The sequence below is a fragment of the Prionailurus bengalensis genome, chromosome E2, assembly GCF_016509475.1.
Source record: "Prionailurus bengalensis isolate Pbe53 chromosome E2, Fcat_Pben_1.1_paternal_pri, whole genome shotgun sequence".
Lineage (NCBI taxonomy): Eukaryota > Metazoa > Chordata > Mammalia > Carnivora > Felidae > Prionailurus > Prionailurus bengalensis.
Window position 1 is genome coordinate 61,735,395 of NC_057352.1, and position 14,914 is coordinate 61,750,308.

The 14,914-nt window shown below is 55.4% G+C and overlaps 2 protein-coding genes and 1 long non-coding RNA gene across 16 annotated transcripts in view; 2 read left to right on the plus strand and 1 right to left on the minus strand.

Moving 5' to 3' along the window:
* The window catches only part of ANKRD11 (ankyrin repeat domain 11), a 179,891-nt gene extending 177,674 nt beyond the window's left edge, over nt 1-2,217 (minus strand). For 4 of the 12 annotated variants that reach the window (XM_043599907.1, XM_043599913.1, XM_043599895.1 and 1 more), the window contains exon 1: nt 1,902-2,108. The gene's annotated coding sequence lies outside the window, so the exon portion shown is untranslated. Of the gene's footprint in view, nt 1-1,901 lie in introns of all 12 variants that reach the window. The other 8 variants (XM_043599906.1, XM_043599897.1, XM_043599916.1 and 5 more) reach the window with 4 other exon arrangements.
* Nucleotides 2,218-2,299: 82 nt separating this feature from the next.
* LOC122494616 lies at nt 2,300-11,698 on the plus strand. The gene is made up of 4 exons (XR_006300221.1): nt 2,300-3,023; nt 8,552-8,620; nt 8,894-10,281; nt 11,156-11,698. It is a non-coding gene; the product is annotated as an uncharacterized LOC122494616 (long non-coding RNA).
* A 2,398-nt stretch (nt 11,699-14,096) lies between these two features.
* Nucleotides 14,097-14,914, plus strand: part of SPG7 (SPG7 matrix AAA peptidase subunit, paraplegin) — a 32,900-nt gene continuing 32,082 nt past the window's right edge. The window contains exon 1 of one of the 3 annotated variants that reach the window (XR_006300219.1): nt 14,097-14,317. Coding sequence is in view for 2 of the 3 variants with exons in the window: in XM_043599919.1 (XP_043455854.1) it covers nt 14,135-14,317 (183 nt within the window). In the remaining variant the exon portion in view is untranslated. The remainder of the gene's footprint in view (nt 14,318-14,914) is intronic. The other 2 variants (XM_043599919.1, XM_043599917.1) reach the window with 2 other exon arrangements.

Here is a 14,914-nt window from a genome sequence, read left to right on the forward strand (position 1 = left end):
TCAAAGTTGAGCAAGATGTTTTTCCTTTTTTCTTTTTTTAACTGCAGTTTCAAAGGAATATCAGAAGCCTTGTGCAATCAGTCTCCAAAGACACAACACAGAGCAGGTCTTCCGGGACAACATTTCGGATGAGAAATCAAGGTCTCCAAATGAACGGAACACACGTCTGGGGGTCTCTGATTTGCAACTATTCAAGCTATGCCATTGACCGGGTTTGCAGGAACCAAAATAGCAACTGTTTCAACTGCACTGTTTCCACCAGCAATATCCTGTTACACAGCTTTGCTGAGCGCCGCTCCTCACTCCGCCACAGGCACCAAAATATTCTAAGGTTTGCAACTCAACAACTGTGCGCACTTTCACTCCTTAGCTTAAAAGGAATGTTGAGCATACTGCTCAAATCACTTCAAAAACTGCCACCTTACAAGAAAGCCTGAAATTCGATTTTTCCACCGGGAAATCTGCAAAACCATCCTGTTCTTGCAAAGGGATAGAAAACTTCCTATAACCTGTAGAAACCAGGAAACCTAGGCATGCCGCATCTCAACTGCCGGAGAGAAAATGGTTTTCAAAGCACAGGGCCAGCTTAGGCCAGCTTAATCTTTCAAAGCCTCTTCCAAAAACCCTTGGACGCCGAGATACAGGCTAGCTTTCCAAAAGAACAGCAGAAGCAGTAAAACCCTGATGAGGCACCAGGAAAAGAGCAGACCTCAAGAAAAACGAAGAGTTCTTCACCCCCATCCACAAACGGCAAAGACACAAAATTTAACAGCACAATCCCTCTTTGAGAGAAGACTGAATCCATGTGGCATGGCCAGCCACACACACACACACACACACACACACACACACACACACACTCGCTCACTCACTCACACACACACACACACACACATACACTCACTCACTCACTCGCAGCTACCGCCCTGCCAGGGGATGATGAAATGAGGAACGGAAATTAACATTTCAGGCAACGTCTCACATTGTTCCTTGAGGCCAAGGACTGCTGTTGCAGCCGCCACCGCCACCGCTTCCCTCCCACCCGCCCCCCAGTCCCGCCTACCCTCCCCCCAGACGACACCCCCGCGCCGCTGCCCCGCATTCCTGCCCCTCCGCGGGCCTACGCGCGCCTCCTGCACCCCCGGCGCCCCCACTCTCCCTTCACGACTCCCGTCCGCCCGCCCCCTCCGGCTCGGAGCCCGAGAACCGCCTGCTCCCATTTCAAAACAGTGATAATAATAGGGACGCTGGGAATAACAACTACAACCGACACTGCGAACGCACCCCTCCCTCGGGTCAGAGGTCGGCGCACCCGCTCCCCAGGTGCCCGGGGCCCCCGTCGGCCCCTCACGGCCGCCCCGAGCCCTCCCAAGTCCCCCAGGCGCACTCTCAACCCCTCACGGCTGCCCAGCCCCCCCCCCCGCCCCCCGCCAGGCCCACCTGGAGCCCCCGTCGGCCCCGCGCGGCTGCCCAGAGCCCCCGCAGGCCCCCTCACGGCTGTCTGGGCCCCCAGGCCCACCCAGAGCCGCCGTCAGTCCCTTCACGCCTGCCCCTGGCCCCGCAGGCCCACCCAGAACCCCACCCGGAGCCCCTCACGGCGGCCCCGGGGCCTCCAGGCCCACCCGGAGCCCCTCACGGCTGCCCGGGCCTCCCAGGCCCACCCGCAGCCGAGCGTCGGCCCTCCACGGCTGCCCGGGCGCCCCCCCCCCGCTTCCGGCCCCCCAGGGGCCCCCCGTCAGCCCCTCACGGCTGCTCGGGCCCCCCGGAGCCCCAAGTCGGCCCCTCGGGCCCCCCGGCGCCTGCCGCGCTGCTCCGCCAAGAGAGGAGGCCTGCAGGCCTCGAGGCGGCCCCACGCCCGGGCGCCCGCCCCGACCCCCGGCCCGGCCCGCGGCGGCTCTCACCGGCTCCCGGCTGCACGGCTCCGCGGGGCTCAGCGGCGGCGCGCGGGCGAGGCCATGCAGCCCCAGCCCGTCCCCCGGCCCGAGCGGGAAGGCGGCGGCGGCGGCGGCGGCGGGCTCCGAGCGCCGGCGAAGCGGCGAGGCCGGCGGGAGGCGAGCCCGCCCCTCGGGCGCGGCCAGGCTCGGGCGGCGCCGCGGCGGCGCGGGCGCTCACTGAGGGGACGTCGGGCCGCGCGCTCGGCGGCGGCGCCTCCCCGCCTGGGGCCCTCGCTCCATCGCGCTCCGGCTCGGCGGCCTCTGGCTCCCGGACCCGGCGGCGGCTGCGGCGGGCGCCGGCCGCATGAGACGCCGCCGCCCATTGGCCCGCCGTATCCGCCTCCGCCATTGGCCCGCTGCGGCCGGGCACAGGACTGCGCACGTCACGGCGTCGGGGAGGAAGTGCGCCGGCGGGGGTGAAGGGGCGGCAGCGAGAGGGACAGCTTCGGTGACAGGCCTGGGGCGGGACCAGAGGACGTTCCGGGACGGATTGGTCAAAGTCGTGCGTCCGGGCGCACGGCACGTTGGGAAGCGAGCAGCTGGATTGGCTGCTTGCCTCGCAGGGGGGGGCGGGCCTTTTGTTCCCGGACGCGACGATTGGTCTTTCCAAATGCCGGAAGCGACGAGGGGAACGGTCGAAAGCCGGGATCCAGCGTCCACGGAGCGGGGAGATGAGGTATCGGCGGCGCTGGGCCTCAGCCCGGCAGCCTCGGTCCCTGGTCCGAGTCCCCCCGCCCGCGCGGCTTGAGGAGACCAGGCGGCGCGCGCTGGTGCGGGCGGACCGCGGCCGTCGCGCCCCTGCCCTGTGGTTAAGTGGAGGCGCGCGCGGTGCTCTGCGTGCGGCGGGTGCGGGCAGCGCGGGAAGCAAGGACCGCGCCCGCCTCGCAGGGCCACCGGGAGGACTGCGCGAGGAGTGTGCGCGGCCCTTGGCCGGGACTCGGCACGTAGGGAACTGGTCCCTCCGCAGCGGCTGCCTTCCAGGCTCCGATTTCCCCGCTCCCAGCCAGTAACTTCCCTGGGTGAGCGGGGCGCCGTGGGCTGTCGAGCACCCTCGGGATGATGACCCAGGGTCCCGGTGGACACCTCATTGTAAGGATTCCCTGGGAACACTGATAAAATTGGGACTCCGGACCCCACGCCCACTTGCGTAAATCTAGATGGAGGGAAGGAGGAATTAGGATGTTCTATGTTGGTCTCTGATAATACTCATCCTTGGAAAATTTTCAAAATCACTGACCTTAGCCAATCCAATACTCTCTAGAGGGAATTTGCCTTGGAAATAGTCTGACAAGGTAAAAGCAAAGAATTTTAACAGAAACAGAACTTGTAAGTAAAAACTACAGTAGAGAAAAGAAATGCAGAGTAAAGTGAAAGAAGCCATTTAGTGCATTTATTCAGAGAGGTTTATTGCCATGGGCCAAACACTGTATCAAGCCCTGGAAAGTCGACGGGAACAGAGCAGGTGGAGTCTCTACCAGCTGGGATTTAGCGTCAGGCCGGGAAAACGTGTTTATCAAACAGCCACACAATATGCACTTTGAGAAAGACGTACAAGGAGTTATGAAAGAATATTGAGTGAAAACCAGGTCTAGTCTGGGGGAGTGGCTTGCAAAAGATTTCCATAAGGTGTTACACTCGAACTGCAGCTGTCAGAAGTCTGAGGAAGAGGTGAGTAGATGGGAGAATATTCTAGGTCTGCTGTCCAATAGGATAGCTTCTAGCCACATAGGACTGTTAAGTACTGGAGACGTGAGTCCAAACTGACATGTACTGTGAATATAAAATACACACCAGATTTCAGACTTAGCACGAAGAAGAAAAGAATGTAAAATATCTCAAAAAAATGTTTTTATTACACATGGAAGTGATAGTACTTTGGATAATGGCATTAAATAAAATATAGCTTTGAAACTAATTTTATCCTTTTTTTTCCCCTAATCATTGCTACCAGGAAATTTTGTTTTTATTACTAAGAAATGTTACTTTGTATAAGCAGGCTCCACACCCAACATGGGCCTCGAACTCTCGACCTGGAGATCAAGAGTTGGGTGCTCTACCAACTGAGCCAGCCAGGCACCCCAACTGCTAGGAAATTTTATTTTTTTTTTAATTTTTTTTTCAACGTTTATTTATTTTTGGGGGGACAGAGAGAGACAGAGCGTGAACAGGGGAGGGGCAGAGAGAGAGGGAGACACAGAATCGGAAACAGGCTCCAGGCTCCGAGCCGTCAGCCCAGAGCCTGAAGTGGGGCTCGAACTCCCGGACCGCGAGATCGTGACCTGGCTGAAGTCGGACGCCTAACCGACCGCGCCACCCAGGCGCCCCCCAACTGCTAGGAAATTTTAAATGCCATCCTGGCTGCATTCAGTTTCGTGGGCAAAGGAGCAAGCTAACTGGTGCCCTTAAGTTGTTGGAGAGGGTTGAGGTGGCCCAAGGGGCCATATTCACGTATTTAAGGCTTTTAAGTGCCCGCTGTGTTTTCAGCACTGTTGTAAGACCTCCGTGAAATGCAGGGCAATGGGGGCAGAGGAGGCATGCTGTTTTTAATATAAGTTAGTAGGTGAAGAACTCAGATAAGATCATCTTTGAGGAGGACCCCGGGGGTGAAGCAAGGCGTGATGTGGAGAAAATCACCCCAGGTGGGGCAGGAAGGAGCCCCACAAGCACAGAGTAAAGCTCAGGCAAACAAGATGAGGAAGATGTCTGAGCAAGGGTCCCACTCGGAGTTGGGAAATCACCCTAAGCCACTGCAGGGTCGCAGGACCACGAGCCGTGGCCTGACCTACTGTTGAAGGATCACTCAAGACGACGAGAGCACAGAGAAGGTGGGGCGAGGCAGCAGTGCCATTGTGCCTGCGAGTCTGGGATGTGTTTTGAAGACAGAGTTGGCAGGACTTGTGGGTTGTACGAGAGAAGGGTCTGGGCTGAGGTCACCACCGGATGGCAGGGCTCCAGGGGGGATAGAGCTTTGGGCTGAAAAACTGGGAGTTTACTTTTATACAGTTAAGTGCAAGATGCTTGGGTCTCCATGTGGGTGATGGGTTGGGGGGTGGCAACCACAGAAAGCAGAGAGGTAGCTAGGCACAGGTGAGGCCTCGCAGGCACACAAATGATTTTTTTTTAAGTTTATTTTTGAGAGAGAGAGGGAGACACAGGAACAGAAGCAGGCTCCAGGTCCCAGCTGTCAGCACAGAGCCCGATTTGGGGCTCAGACTCACAAACCCAGAGATCGTGACCTGAGCCAAAGTCGGATGCTTAACTGACTGAGCCCCCCAGGTGCCCTGGCACACGAATGATTTTTTTAGCCTGCAAGCAGCACCTGCCAGAGAAGGGCTTTAATCAGGAAGCACAGGGACAGAGTCCTGTTCTAAAACCCCGCTTTTGAAACAGTGTGAAGGTTGAGACCATGAGGAGAGGCCAGGTGGGAAGCTGTTGCAATAGTTCCAGAGAAAAGAGAAACAGGAAGGGGGGTGGCGAAGCGGTGAGGACGGCAGAGTAGGAGAGCAGGGGCCGGGTGGAGATAGCATGGCTGAGGCTGGGGGCCTTGACGGGGGCTACCAAAGAGCCAGCATTGCCACACCTTCCATTTTTTTCCATGGAAACCAGAAACCAAATTTTTATAGGACAGTTCAGTAAAAACAATTTGCCAAACATGTGGGCCAAACAAAACAAATTAGATCTACAAATTCCTCCTCTGGATCCCCACAGGCTAGTTCTCCGCAGGGTAGTATCCTCCCCACAGGCTTTCCTGGCAAGCCTGTTTGCTTTAATGCAGTTACCTGGACCCACCGGGAGATTCAGGTTCAAGAAACCAAGATCCTGCCCAAAGCATTTATGTTGCAGTATGTCTCTGTTCCCCAGGAGCCAAAAGAAGAAATTATTGATTAAACATAAGCCAAATGTGGCTTCGGAAAAATCCAGTGCCCTGGTGATGCTTGACGCCCTCCCAGAGAAGAAATGATGTGACCTTTTACTCCTAAGCCAAGCTGCTTGAAGTGACTCTCCACCCTCCGCAGGACACCACCTGCCCCCCCCGCCCCCCCCCCATGTGGACCCGGAGAGTGATGGTGCACGGGTGAGGCTCTTCTCACCCTTGCAAAACTGCCGGAGGCTGCTGCTGAAAGGGAGGCGGCCCAGCCACCTTGTTTTCTGTCTGCTTCCTCTTCTACGCAAGTGGCAGAAGTGGCCAGAGCAGGCCCACATTCTGACCCCTTCCCTTCTGCCTGTTACCCCAAGGCCAAGCCAGCCCCGCCCCAGCCCTGTGGTCAACCCCAGCTCTCCAGCATTCTTCACATTAGAATCTGGAACCACAACGAATTATCACGTGCTTTGCTTCCACCGTAGCTCGTGACGCACGGCCCTCCCAAACCTCAGAGGAAGGACTAACTGCTGTGTGTGGCAAGAGTCAGATGTTCCTGAGACCCCTGGCCCCAGGACCACGGAGGCCACCCCGTCATTTTTAAAACTTTGGACCCAGTATCTTTTCTGTAGCCTACCGGTTTTTATGTCATTTTAAAATCGATATGAGGTATTCTTCTCTTCAATTTCTCACAAATCCAACTAGAAAGGTTGAGAGCAAAAATAAGTCTTCCTAAGACTTCTTTTCCTAGTGAGGGTGTCATAATATTGCATAATGTGTTTTATGTAATGAACGTCAGCTTGCAGAAAGCACGGAGCTTACTCAGCTGGGAGATGAATTGTGTACTCATTCAACAAATGCGTGGGTGCCTGCCGTGTGCTGGACAGCATTACAGCAGAGGCAGAACACAAGTCTCTCAAACACTTTCATGGCCCAGACGGGGATTGAAAGACGGTCTTGTGGCTCTGCAGCTGGCATAGAACATTCCAGAAGCTTGGGTGGGTGGCCATGGTCAGGAAGTGATGTGACACCCATCTGCAGCCCCTCTCTGGGGTTTGTGAAGGAGCCATGGAGGCTTTGTCCTATGCAATCCCTGGAAACCAGCCCCTGCGGTACAGCTGAGCCCTACTGGTAAGGTGGTTGGGACGCCAGCCCTGGGCGGACCACAGTGCTCAGTGTCCGGAATGGTCCATTCACATCCTTTCGCTAATGCTGAATTCAGGGATGATTTAATAACAAATTCCCCAAACTGTCCCTGGGTACTTTAAGATATCTTTAGCTGAAGAGGAACTCACAAAAGATAATCTTGAATCTAATCTGAGTCCCCTTTTTATTTTTTTAGTAATCTCTACACCCAATGTGGAGCTCGAACTCATGACCCTGAGATCAAGAATTACATGCTCTTCTGACTGAGCCAGCCAGGCACCCTCAAGTTCCCTTTTTAAGCGCATAAAATTCACATATCTTTGGTAAAGAATAACCCTAATGACATTGGAATTGCCATGATTGAGACTAGGGGTTCACCAACTGTGGTTCAGGGACCCCTGGAGGCCGCCCAAGACCTTTCTTGGGGTCAGCAAAAGTCTGGCAGTTTGGAGGGCATGGCTGCAGGCTGTCAGCAAAGGCAGCTATTCTCAAGAAGGCAATCCAGAGCCCTGGGGTCTGGAAGATTGAGTTGAATGTCACCAGACTGGAAGGTGTACCAGTTAACAAGGGAAGGAGGGAGAGAGGAGTGGTCCCACTGAGTCTGGGGAGAGGGTGAAAGGCTGTGTGCCAAGATAGAGAAGCACCAGGCCTCAGCAGTTTGGAGCTACCAGATGGCCACTGGAGCTGTCCTGCAGGTCACGTATGTACCAGCCTGGTGGTGAGAAGCAGAAACCTTTGGAGATGAGCTTGCTGGAGGGGACGTCCAGGCCCAGGCGGCAGAAGCCCGGAGGATGTCAGTCACTCAGCACTTTCCTGGAGCAGGCAGCCTGGGAATGCTCACCCCTCCCTGCTTCACCAGCCTGCTCAGAGACAGAGACTGCGCTTTATGGGTACACGTATCTTTCAAAACAATTATACGGCACTGGGGACAGCAGAGATGCTCAGTATTAAAGGAACTATTCAATGTTGTCCCTGAAACCCAGCTTTACTTTGCAACTTTAAAAAGTATTCAGAAAATAAAAGGACAGAAATGCTACAGGGCTGCTGCTGTGTTTCAGTGTTGAATACTGTGTCCCCTTCCAGTGACCCTGTGGGTGGCACCCACACTGTCCAGCAAGGCTGGCTTCTTGGCACCTGCTAACCACAGAGCTCCCAGGCGAATGTTTGAGTCCCTCCCTTCTGCCTGGAGACAGCTTACGCCCATAGTCTATGGGCTCTGGGTCACTTTGTTTATTCTGCTCAAGAAACTGTAACTTTGGGGCACCTGGGGGGCTTGGTTAAGCATCCGGCTCTTGGCTTTGGCTCAGGTCATGATCTCAGAGGTTGTGGGTTAGAGCCCCACATTGTGCTCTGTGCTGACAGCATAGAGCCTGCTTGGGATTCTCTCTCTTCCTCTCTCTCTTTGCCCCTACCCTGCTCACTCACTCTCTCTCAAAATAGATAAACTTTTAAAAAGGATATTTAAAAAAGAATAATAATAGTAAAAATAATAGAGTCCCTTTCTCTGTGAAGTCGGCCCCGGCCACCCCATCTCACGCTTTGTCTCTGCGACCACTTACAATCTCGCGGACCGTGTGCTTTGCTGACGTGGCTGACTTTTGTTTCTCACTAGAACAGAAGCTCAGTGAGGACAAGCATCTGTCCACTGCTGTGTCCCTAGCGCCTAGGTCGTGGCCACAGAGTAAGTACCTGTTAAGGGAAATTTCATTTTACCCCACAAAAATCTATTTTTTTCTCCCGGTTCTTTCATTTTCTGCGACTGCTTTGAGGGCCTCTCACCAATCCCCCAAAAGTCACCACCTGCCCCTTTCGCCCTCCCTCCCCTTCCCCATCTTTCCTTTAGAACCCGTAACAGCTCTGGGGAAGGGGGAGGGCTCTTTCCCCTACCCCTCTGTATCTCTCCTCCTTTCTTTTGGCCTGGTTTTGTCCCTTCTCTTTTTGTTCTGCTCTACAGAACACGCGGGAATGAGCCAGCAGTCTCTGAGAACCAGGCGTTAGAAGGTCTCAGTGAACAAAGGCAAGGTTTTCCTTAGCGGGAGGCACACAAGGGAGAGACGTCTGGGAACACTGGCCTGTCGCTGTGTCTCTCCCTGTTACACTGCGGCTGTCCGAGTTCAGTGTGCCTCACGGCAACTTCTACGGAAGTAGGTCCACCGTTGATTTGCTGAAAAGCCATGATGGCCATAGACCTCTAGGATCTAGCAAGCTGGTGAACACTCGGTGCCTTAATGGAAGGGCACAGAGACCTAGGACCGTCCTTGTTCAGGGGAAGAGCATGCTCTGTCCGATCCCGCAAAAAGGAGTCGCTCGGCTGCCCGCTGCTGACTGTGGGTCAGGGAGCGGAGACACGGCGGACCTGGTCACTGGCTACATCCTAGACCAGCAAGCAGAGGACCCTGTTGGCTTCAGGGCACATTCAACTGCAAGCGGTCTGGGGGACCACGTACAAAAAGTGAATGCCTTCTTCCTTCAAATGTCTTCTCATTCCCCGAAACAAGTGACCCCTGGGGCCAGGGAGATAGCAAGCTAGTGACTGCCAGGAATAGCTATTAACCAGACATCCAGACGTGGTCCCTCTCTGCTGGTAGCTGAACCCAGATGAGACTTCTGAGCCCACACTGGGGGGTTATGGAGGGAGGGACCCTGGGCCTCTGGCCAGTGACGACTCCCCAGTAGCTAGTGAACCTGGACAGGCAAACCCCAACTTGGACCAACAACACCCCAAAAAACCAACATAAACTTGCATCTAAAGAAACGGGGTGGCTCGTGATGAGGAGACGAGGCGGGGGGGTCCCACCCGCAGTGACTGGATCTGGGGGCGCAAACCAGGTTGCCCCCCGCCTCACCTGCAGCCTTTGCTCCTTTACACGTGGGCCTCCTTCTCTCCAACCACGGTTGGCTTTCTGCACAGGGTGGGAAAGGGGGGAGCGGCCTGCTCGGTCCATCCTCTCCATGACCCCAAAGGCAGTCCCTTCATCTTCAAACAGGAGCTCTCAGGAAGGACGCCATTGGCTGGCTTTGCATTCCTGAACCAATCGTCGCGCGGATTAACGCAGCCCTAGGAAGGGCTGGGGTCGCGTGACCAGGGGATCAGGATCGGAGGGGTGGATGTTGCTGAACAGACACGAACAACAGACACCTTCTGTAATCATCACTGTGGTCAGCAGGCTCTCAGGAGACCCTCGATGATGCCCACCCCCTGGAATTCACACCCTGGGGCCGTCCCTGCCACACGCCCCACGTGGTGAAGAGCTCAGGTCTCCTGCCAACAGCCAGGTGAGGGCACCCCCTGGAGAGCCACCCTCCAGCACCAGGAAAGCTTCACCTGGACCGCACCCTTGGGTAAGAGCCAAAACTACTTTCTCAACCACACCCGGACGCCCAATCCTCAGAAAACCGTGTGACACAATGAACATTGTTCTAACTTGCCAAGTGTCAGGCTGATTTGTTCCATAGCAACGGACGGCCGATCGAAGCAACACAGCAAGCTAAGTTAATACATTCAGTAAGTGCTGTCCAGAGCTATGAGGGGTAGCAGTCCGCAGAGAGGGCGTGGACCCTGCCCTTTCCAGGTGTCCCCCGAGACACTGGTCCAGAATCTCACACCCAGCAGTCTAGTGAAACACGGAGCATACGTGGCTCTTTAGTCACACACAAATTTCTATACAGGTTGTTTGCGAGTAGAAATGGACTTTTTATCCCTTTAAGAACAAAATCTGTGATTACAAAATCTCATGCATATGGTGACTAAAACCCAGCTAACAAGCGATATGAGAAGAAATCACTTCCTAAGAAAGATCTTTAGTTCAGAAACAAAACCTCCCAAAATTCAAAGAAATGAACGAGTTTATTCAAATGCTCCACAAGGAAGTATATCTTATAGAAGACGTCCTAATATTGGCCAAATACCTCGTTGTAGAACAGGTCACTCAGAGCTCTGTGACTCAGCCTTGGCAGCAGGAGCTCAGCAGAGTGACTCTGGGAGCAGTGCTTGCACCGTGCAACCGTCCCAGGGCCTCAGAGGCCAGGGCAAGTGTGGAAGCACCTGTTCTAAGAAAAGAGAAACAGCTTACCTTACTTGCTGCCAAGCTGCCCAATTTAGGAAGAAGCAAATAATTGCTCTGATAGGAGAAAGGAAGCCTAGATATTAAAACCAAAAACGGCCCAAAAGATCAATTTCTGTCTTGACTGCTAACATGTCATTCCTGTCTTACAGACAAGGAGGACAGATGGGGAGCAGCTTGCCTGAAGCAGGAACTTGAGAGCCCAGGACCCCCACCAGCCAAGGAACAGCTGCAGGGGTGGGAGCAGCAGAGGTCCTCTCTGCTCCCTCCTTCCACACCCCCCACCAAGGGTCGGCTAGCTCACAAACACACCTGGTGTCGGAGTGGCAATGCAGGAATCTAGGACATGGGACTGCAACCCGTTCACCGTGAGGTTGCCTCCGCCAGTTAAGGGAAGCCGCGTCCTGATGGACACTGAGTGCACAGAGCCGAGGAAGGACAGTTGAGTAAACAGAGGTTAAGGGGGGGGGCACCTGGGAGCTCAGTCAGTTGAGCATCCGAGTCTCAGGTCATGGTCTCGTGGTTCGTGGGTTTGAGCCCCACGAGCCTGCTTGAGATTTTGTCTCCCTTTCTCTCTCGGCCCCTCCCCTGCTTGCTTTCTCAAAAATAAATGAATAAACATTTTGAATAAATGAATCGATAATCTGTTCTTCCAGAATCTCATTTGCTATGACATCCCAGGAATAACTCCCAGATACGAATGACTTCCGGCTTCATGAGCTGTTTTCACGTACTTTTATTGTATTTTATCTTTATGACGAGACTGTGGGAAACCCAAGGCTGCTATTAGCCTCACTCTGTAGATAATTATTATCCCCATTTTAATGATGAGAAAATTGAGGCTCTGATAAGGTAGTAACTTGCTCAACGTCATAGGATGAGGACAGAAGCCAGCGTTGTTTCCACAGAGGTTGGCCCCTTGCCACTACTCGGTATTGCTTCCCACTGACTTGTCAGTCAACAGAGACCACAGTAACAATTTCTCTTCAAGCAGTATTAGCGGGATCCTAGCTTATACTCTTCCTAAGCACATTCCTAAACACATACACATCCTAAACACATGTTAGAGGCTTTGGGTGATGAGGGAACAGGGATGGGAGGGGGGCTTGGTCGCTTCCTGTCAGGGCACATTGCACAGCTTTGATAGGGTGCAAGAAACCACTCTCTCGGAAGTCCGGTTCCGGTCACAGGACTGGTCTGGGCACAGTGAGGGCAGGACGCAGTGAGCCGGAAGGCAGAAAGTGGGTGGGACAATTTAACCAGCAAAGAAAAAAACAGTGGAGGGAAGGCTGGGGAGGAAGGATTGAGGGTGAAGGACCAGGGTAGGAGGACATAAAAAACAAAAGGCAATTAGTTCAGTTGTGTGAATCACAGGCAGCCCTGGGCCGAGGGGCTGCTCCCTCCACGAACCAGCCACGAATAAGAATCTCTACAGAGGCACCAGTTGCTGGGGAGCTGAGCACCCATAATCCAGACACTGAATTTTAAAAATGTCCCCAAAGGTGCCTGGAAGGGCCAATCGGTTAAACGTCTGACTCCTGACTCTTGACTTCAGCTCAGATCAAGATCTCACCCTTCGTGGAATCAAGCCCAGGGTCAGGTTCCAAGCGGACAGCAGGGAGCCTGCTAGGGATTCTCTCCCTCTCTGCCCCTCCTCTGCTCCCATGCATGCACCAGCGCTCTCTCTCTCAAAATAAATAATCGCTTAAAAAGTCCCAAAGTTTTCAGCAGTGAGGGAGGGGAAGGATATACAAATCATGCTACTTTTGTAATACACAAGGAACAATGGTGGGGAGCAGCGCAGCCCCAGAAACCAGTCCGACCAGCTCTGAGGCTCTGCACTATCACTCCTTAGCTGTGACCTTGGATGGGATTTAATGTGTTTGAGTCTGTTGCCTCATCTGTAAAGTAGATATTAAAAGTACTTCAGAGTTGTGAATATTAAGAGCATCCGATAGCGAGCCAGGCACCAGTTAGTACTAAGATTGCCTGCAGGAATTTCCAGAATACAGAAAGAAAAGCACATGGAGAGCCTGGGTGGCTCCGTCTGTTAAGCATCGGACTTCGACTCTGGTCAGGATCTCTCCGCTGCTGAGTTTGAGCCCCGCATAGGGCTCTGTGCTGACATCTGAGAGCCTGGAGCCTGGAGCGTCCTGCTTCAGAGTCTGTCTCCCTCTCTCTCTCTGCCCCTCCCCCACTCATGCTCGCTCGCGCGCTCTCTCTCTCTCAAAATTAAACATAAATTTTTTTTTAAGCAAAAAAGAAACACGTTACCATAACCCTACCTCTGTAAGACATCCACCTAGTTTTTGGTTTTTCTACTCAACAAGCTTTTCAGCTCTGAGCAGTCGGCAGCGTCAAAGCTAAGCACTAAAGCCCTGGGCCTCACGCAGGCTGGGAAAGAGGAGGAAAGGTGCAGACAGCGGCGGCCAGGGGCCGGGTCTGCCTGGGCCCGCGACGAGCCAAAAGGTCCCTCCCTCCTGCCTCGGGCTGGGGACGACTTCCAGAAGTCTTCGTGCCCTCCGCAGAAAATAACTAGTTTAGATGGCTATCTGTCCGAAATTAAACGTCCTCAGGACGAGGCTCCTGCCTGCGCAAGGGCGCCCGGCCACCCTCCCTGCTCTGACCGCGAGCCCCGCGGGCCCCTTTGAACTGCCCGGCGGCGCGCTGCCCCCTGACCCCCGGAGACCCGCAGACGGACCAGGGTCCGGTTCCGGTCCCGGGAGGGGGGGTTCGGGGTCCGAGTCCGGGTCCCGTGGGGTCTGGGGATCGGGGTCCGAATCCCAGTCCCGGGAGCGGGTTGAGTCCGAGTCCGTGTACCGGTCCCGGGTGACGGTCCAGTCTTTTGGGCGCGTCTCCCTCCTTGCTCCGCCCGGGAAAAGGACGGCCGCCCCAGCAGCGGCGCCCCCGGCCGGCGTGGCTGCAGGATGCAGCCCGGCGCAGAGTCACGGCACTCTTCCTCCAGGGCTCTATGCGCGGTGCCCCGCACAGGCTGCCACCTAATAAACCGCTCGGTTACGCCAGTCCGGCCGGGGTTGCGGCGGGGCGCCGGGGGCACCGAGCCTTGGCAGCCCCCACCGCGCAGGCGCTCCCGGGTAGCCCGACTGCGCAGGCGCCGTTTCCGCGCCAACATGGCGGCCGTGTTGCTGCTGCTGCGTGCCCTCCGTCGGGGCCCGACTGCGGGGCCCGGGCGACTGCGGGGCTCCTGCTCGGGCTGGAGCCCAGGCCTCACCACCGAAGGCGGGAGGAGGTGCCAGCACTTCGTCTACAGGCCTCCGATCCGACTCGCGGGCGCCGGAGGCCAAGCCAAGCAGGTAAACGCCGACCCCAGGCTGGGACCCTGCCCCCTTCCTGAATCTGGGCCGGGCCTCTCCCGCCCCGCCTCCGCCCCGGCTGGGTCCCTCCCCCTTCCCCTGATCCCCCTCCCCAGCCCCGGCCAGGCCCCTCCCCCTCCCCCATAGGCCTCCCCCGCTCTCCCCGCGCCCCCGCCGGCCCCTGAGCCCGAGCGGTGCCTTCCAGTCCAGTGATGCGGGGTGGTACGGAAGGGCCGGGGCGGCCTTGGAGAGACTCCGCACAGGCTCCAGCTTGGATGTTTCCAGCCCTTATTTCCTGTATTGATATTGTCTGCCTGTTTGCCTGAATTCCTGGCATCTTAAAATTGAATCCAGGGGCGCCTGGCTGGCTCAGTCGGTGGAGCGTGAGACTCTTGATCTCCAGGTTGAGTTCGAGCCCTACATTTGGTGTAGAGATTACTTAAAAATCTTTTTTTTTTAATTTTTAAAAAATATTTATTTTTGAGGAAGAGAGAGAGAGAGAGAGAGAGAGAGAGAGAGAGAGAGACAGTATGAGCGGGGGAGGGGCAGAGAGACAGGGAGGCACAGAATCCGAAGCAGGCTCCAGGCTCCAGGCTC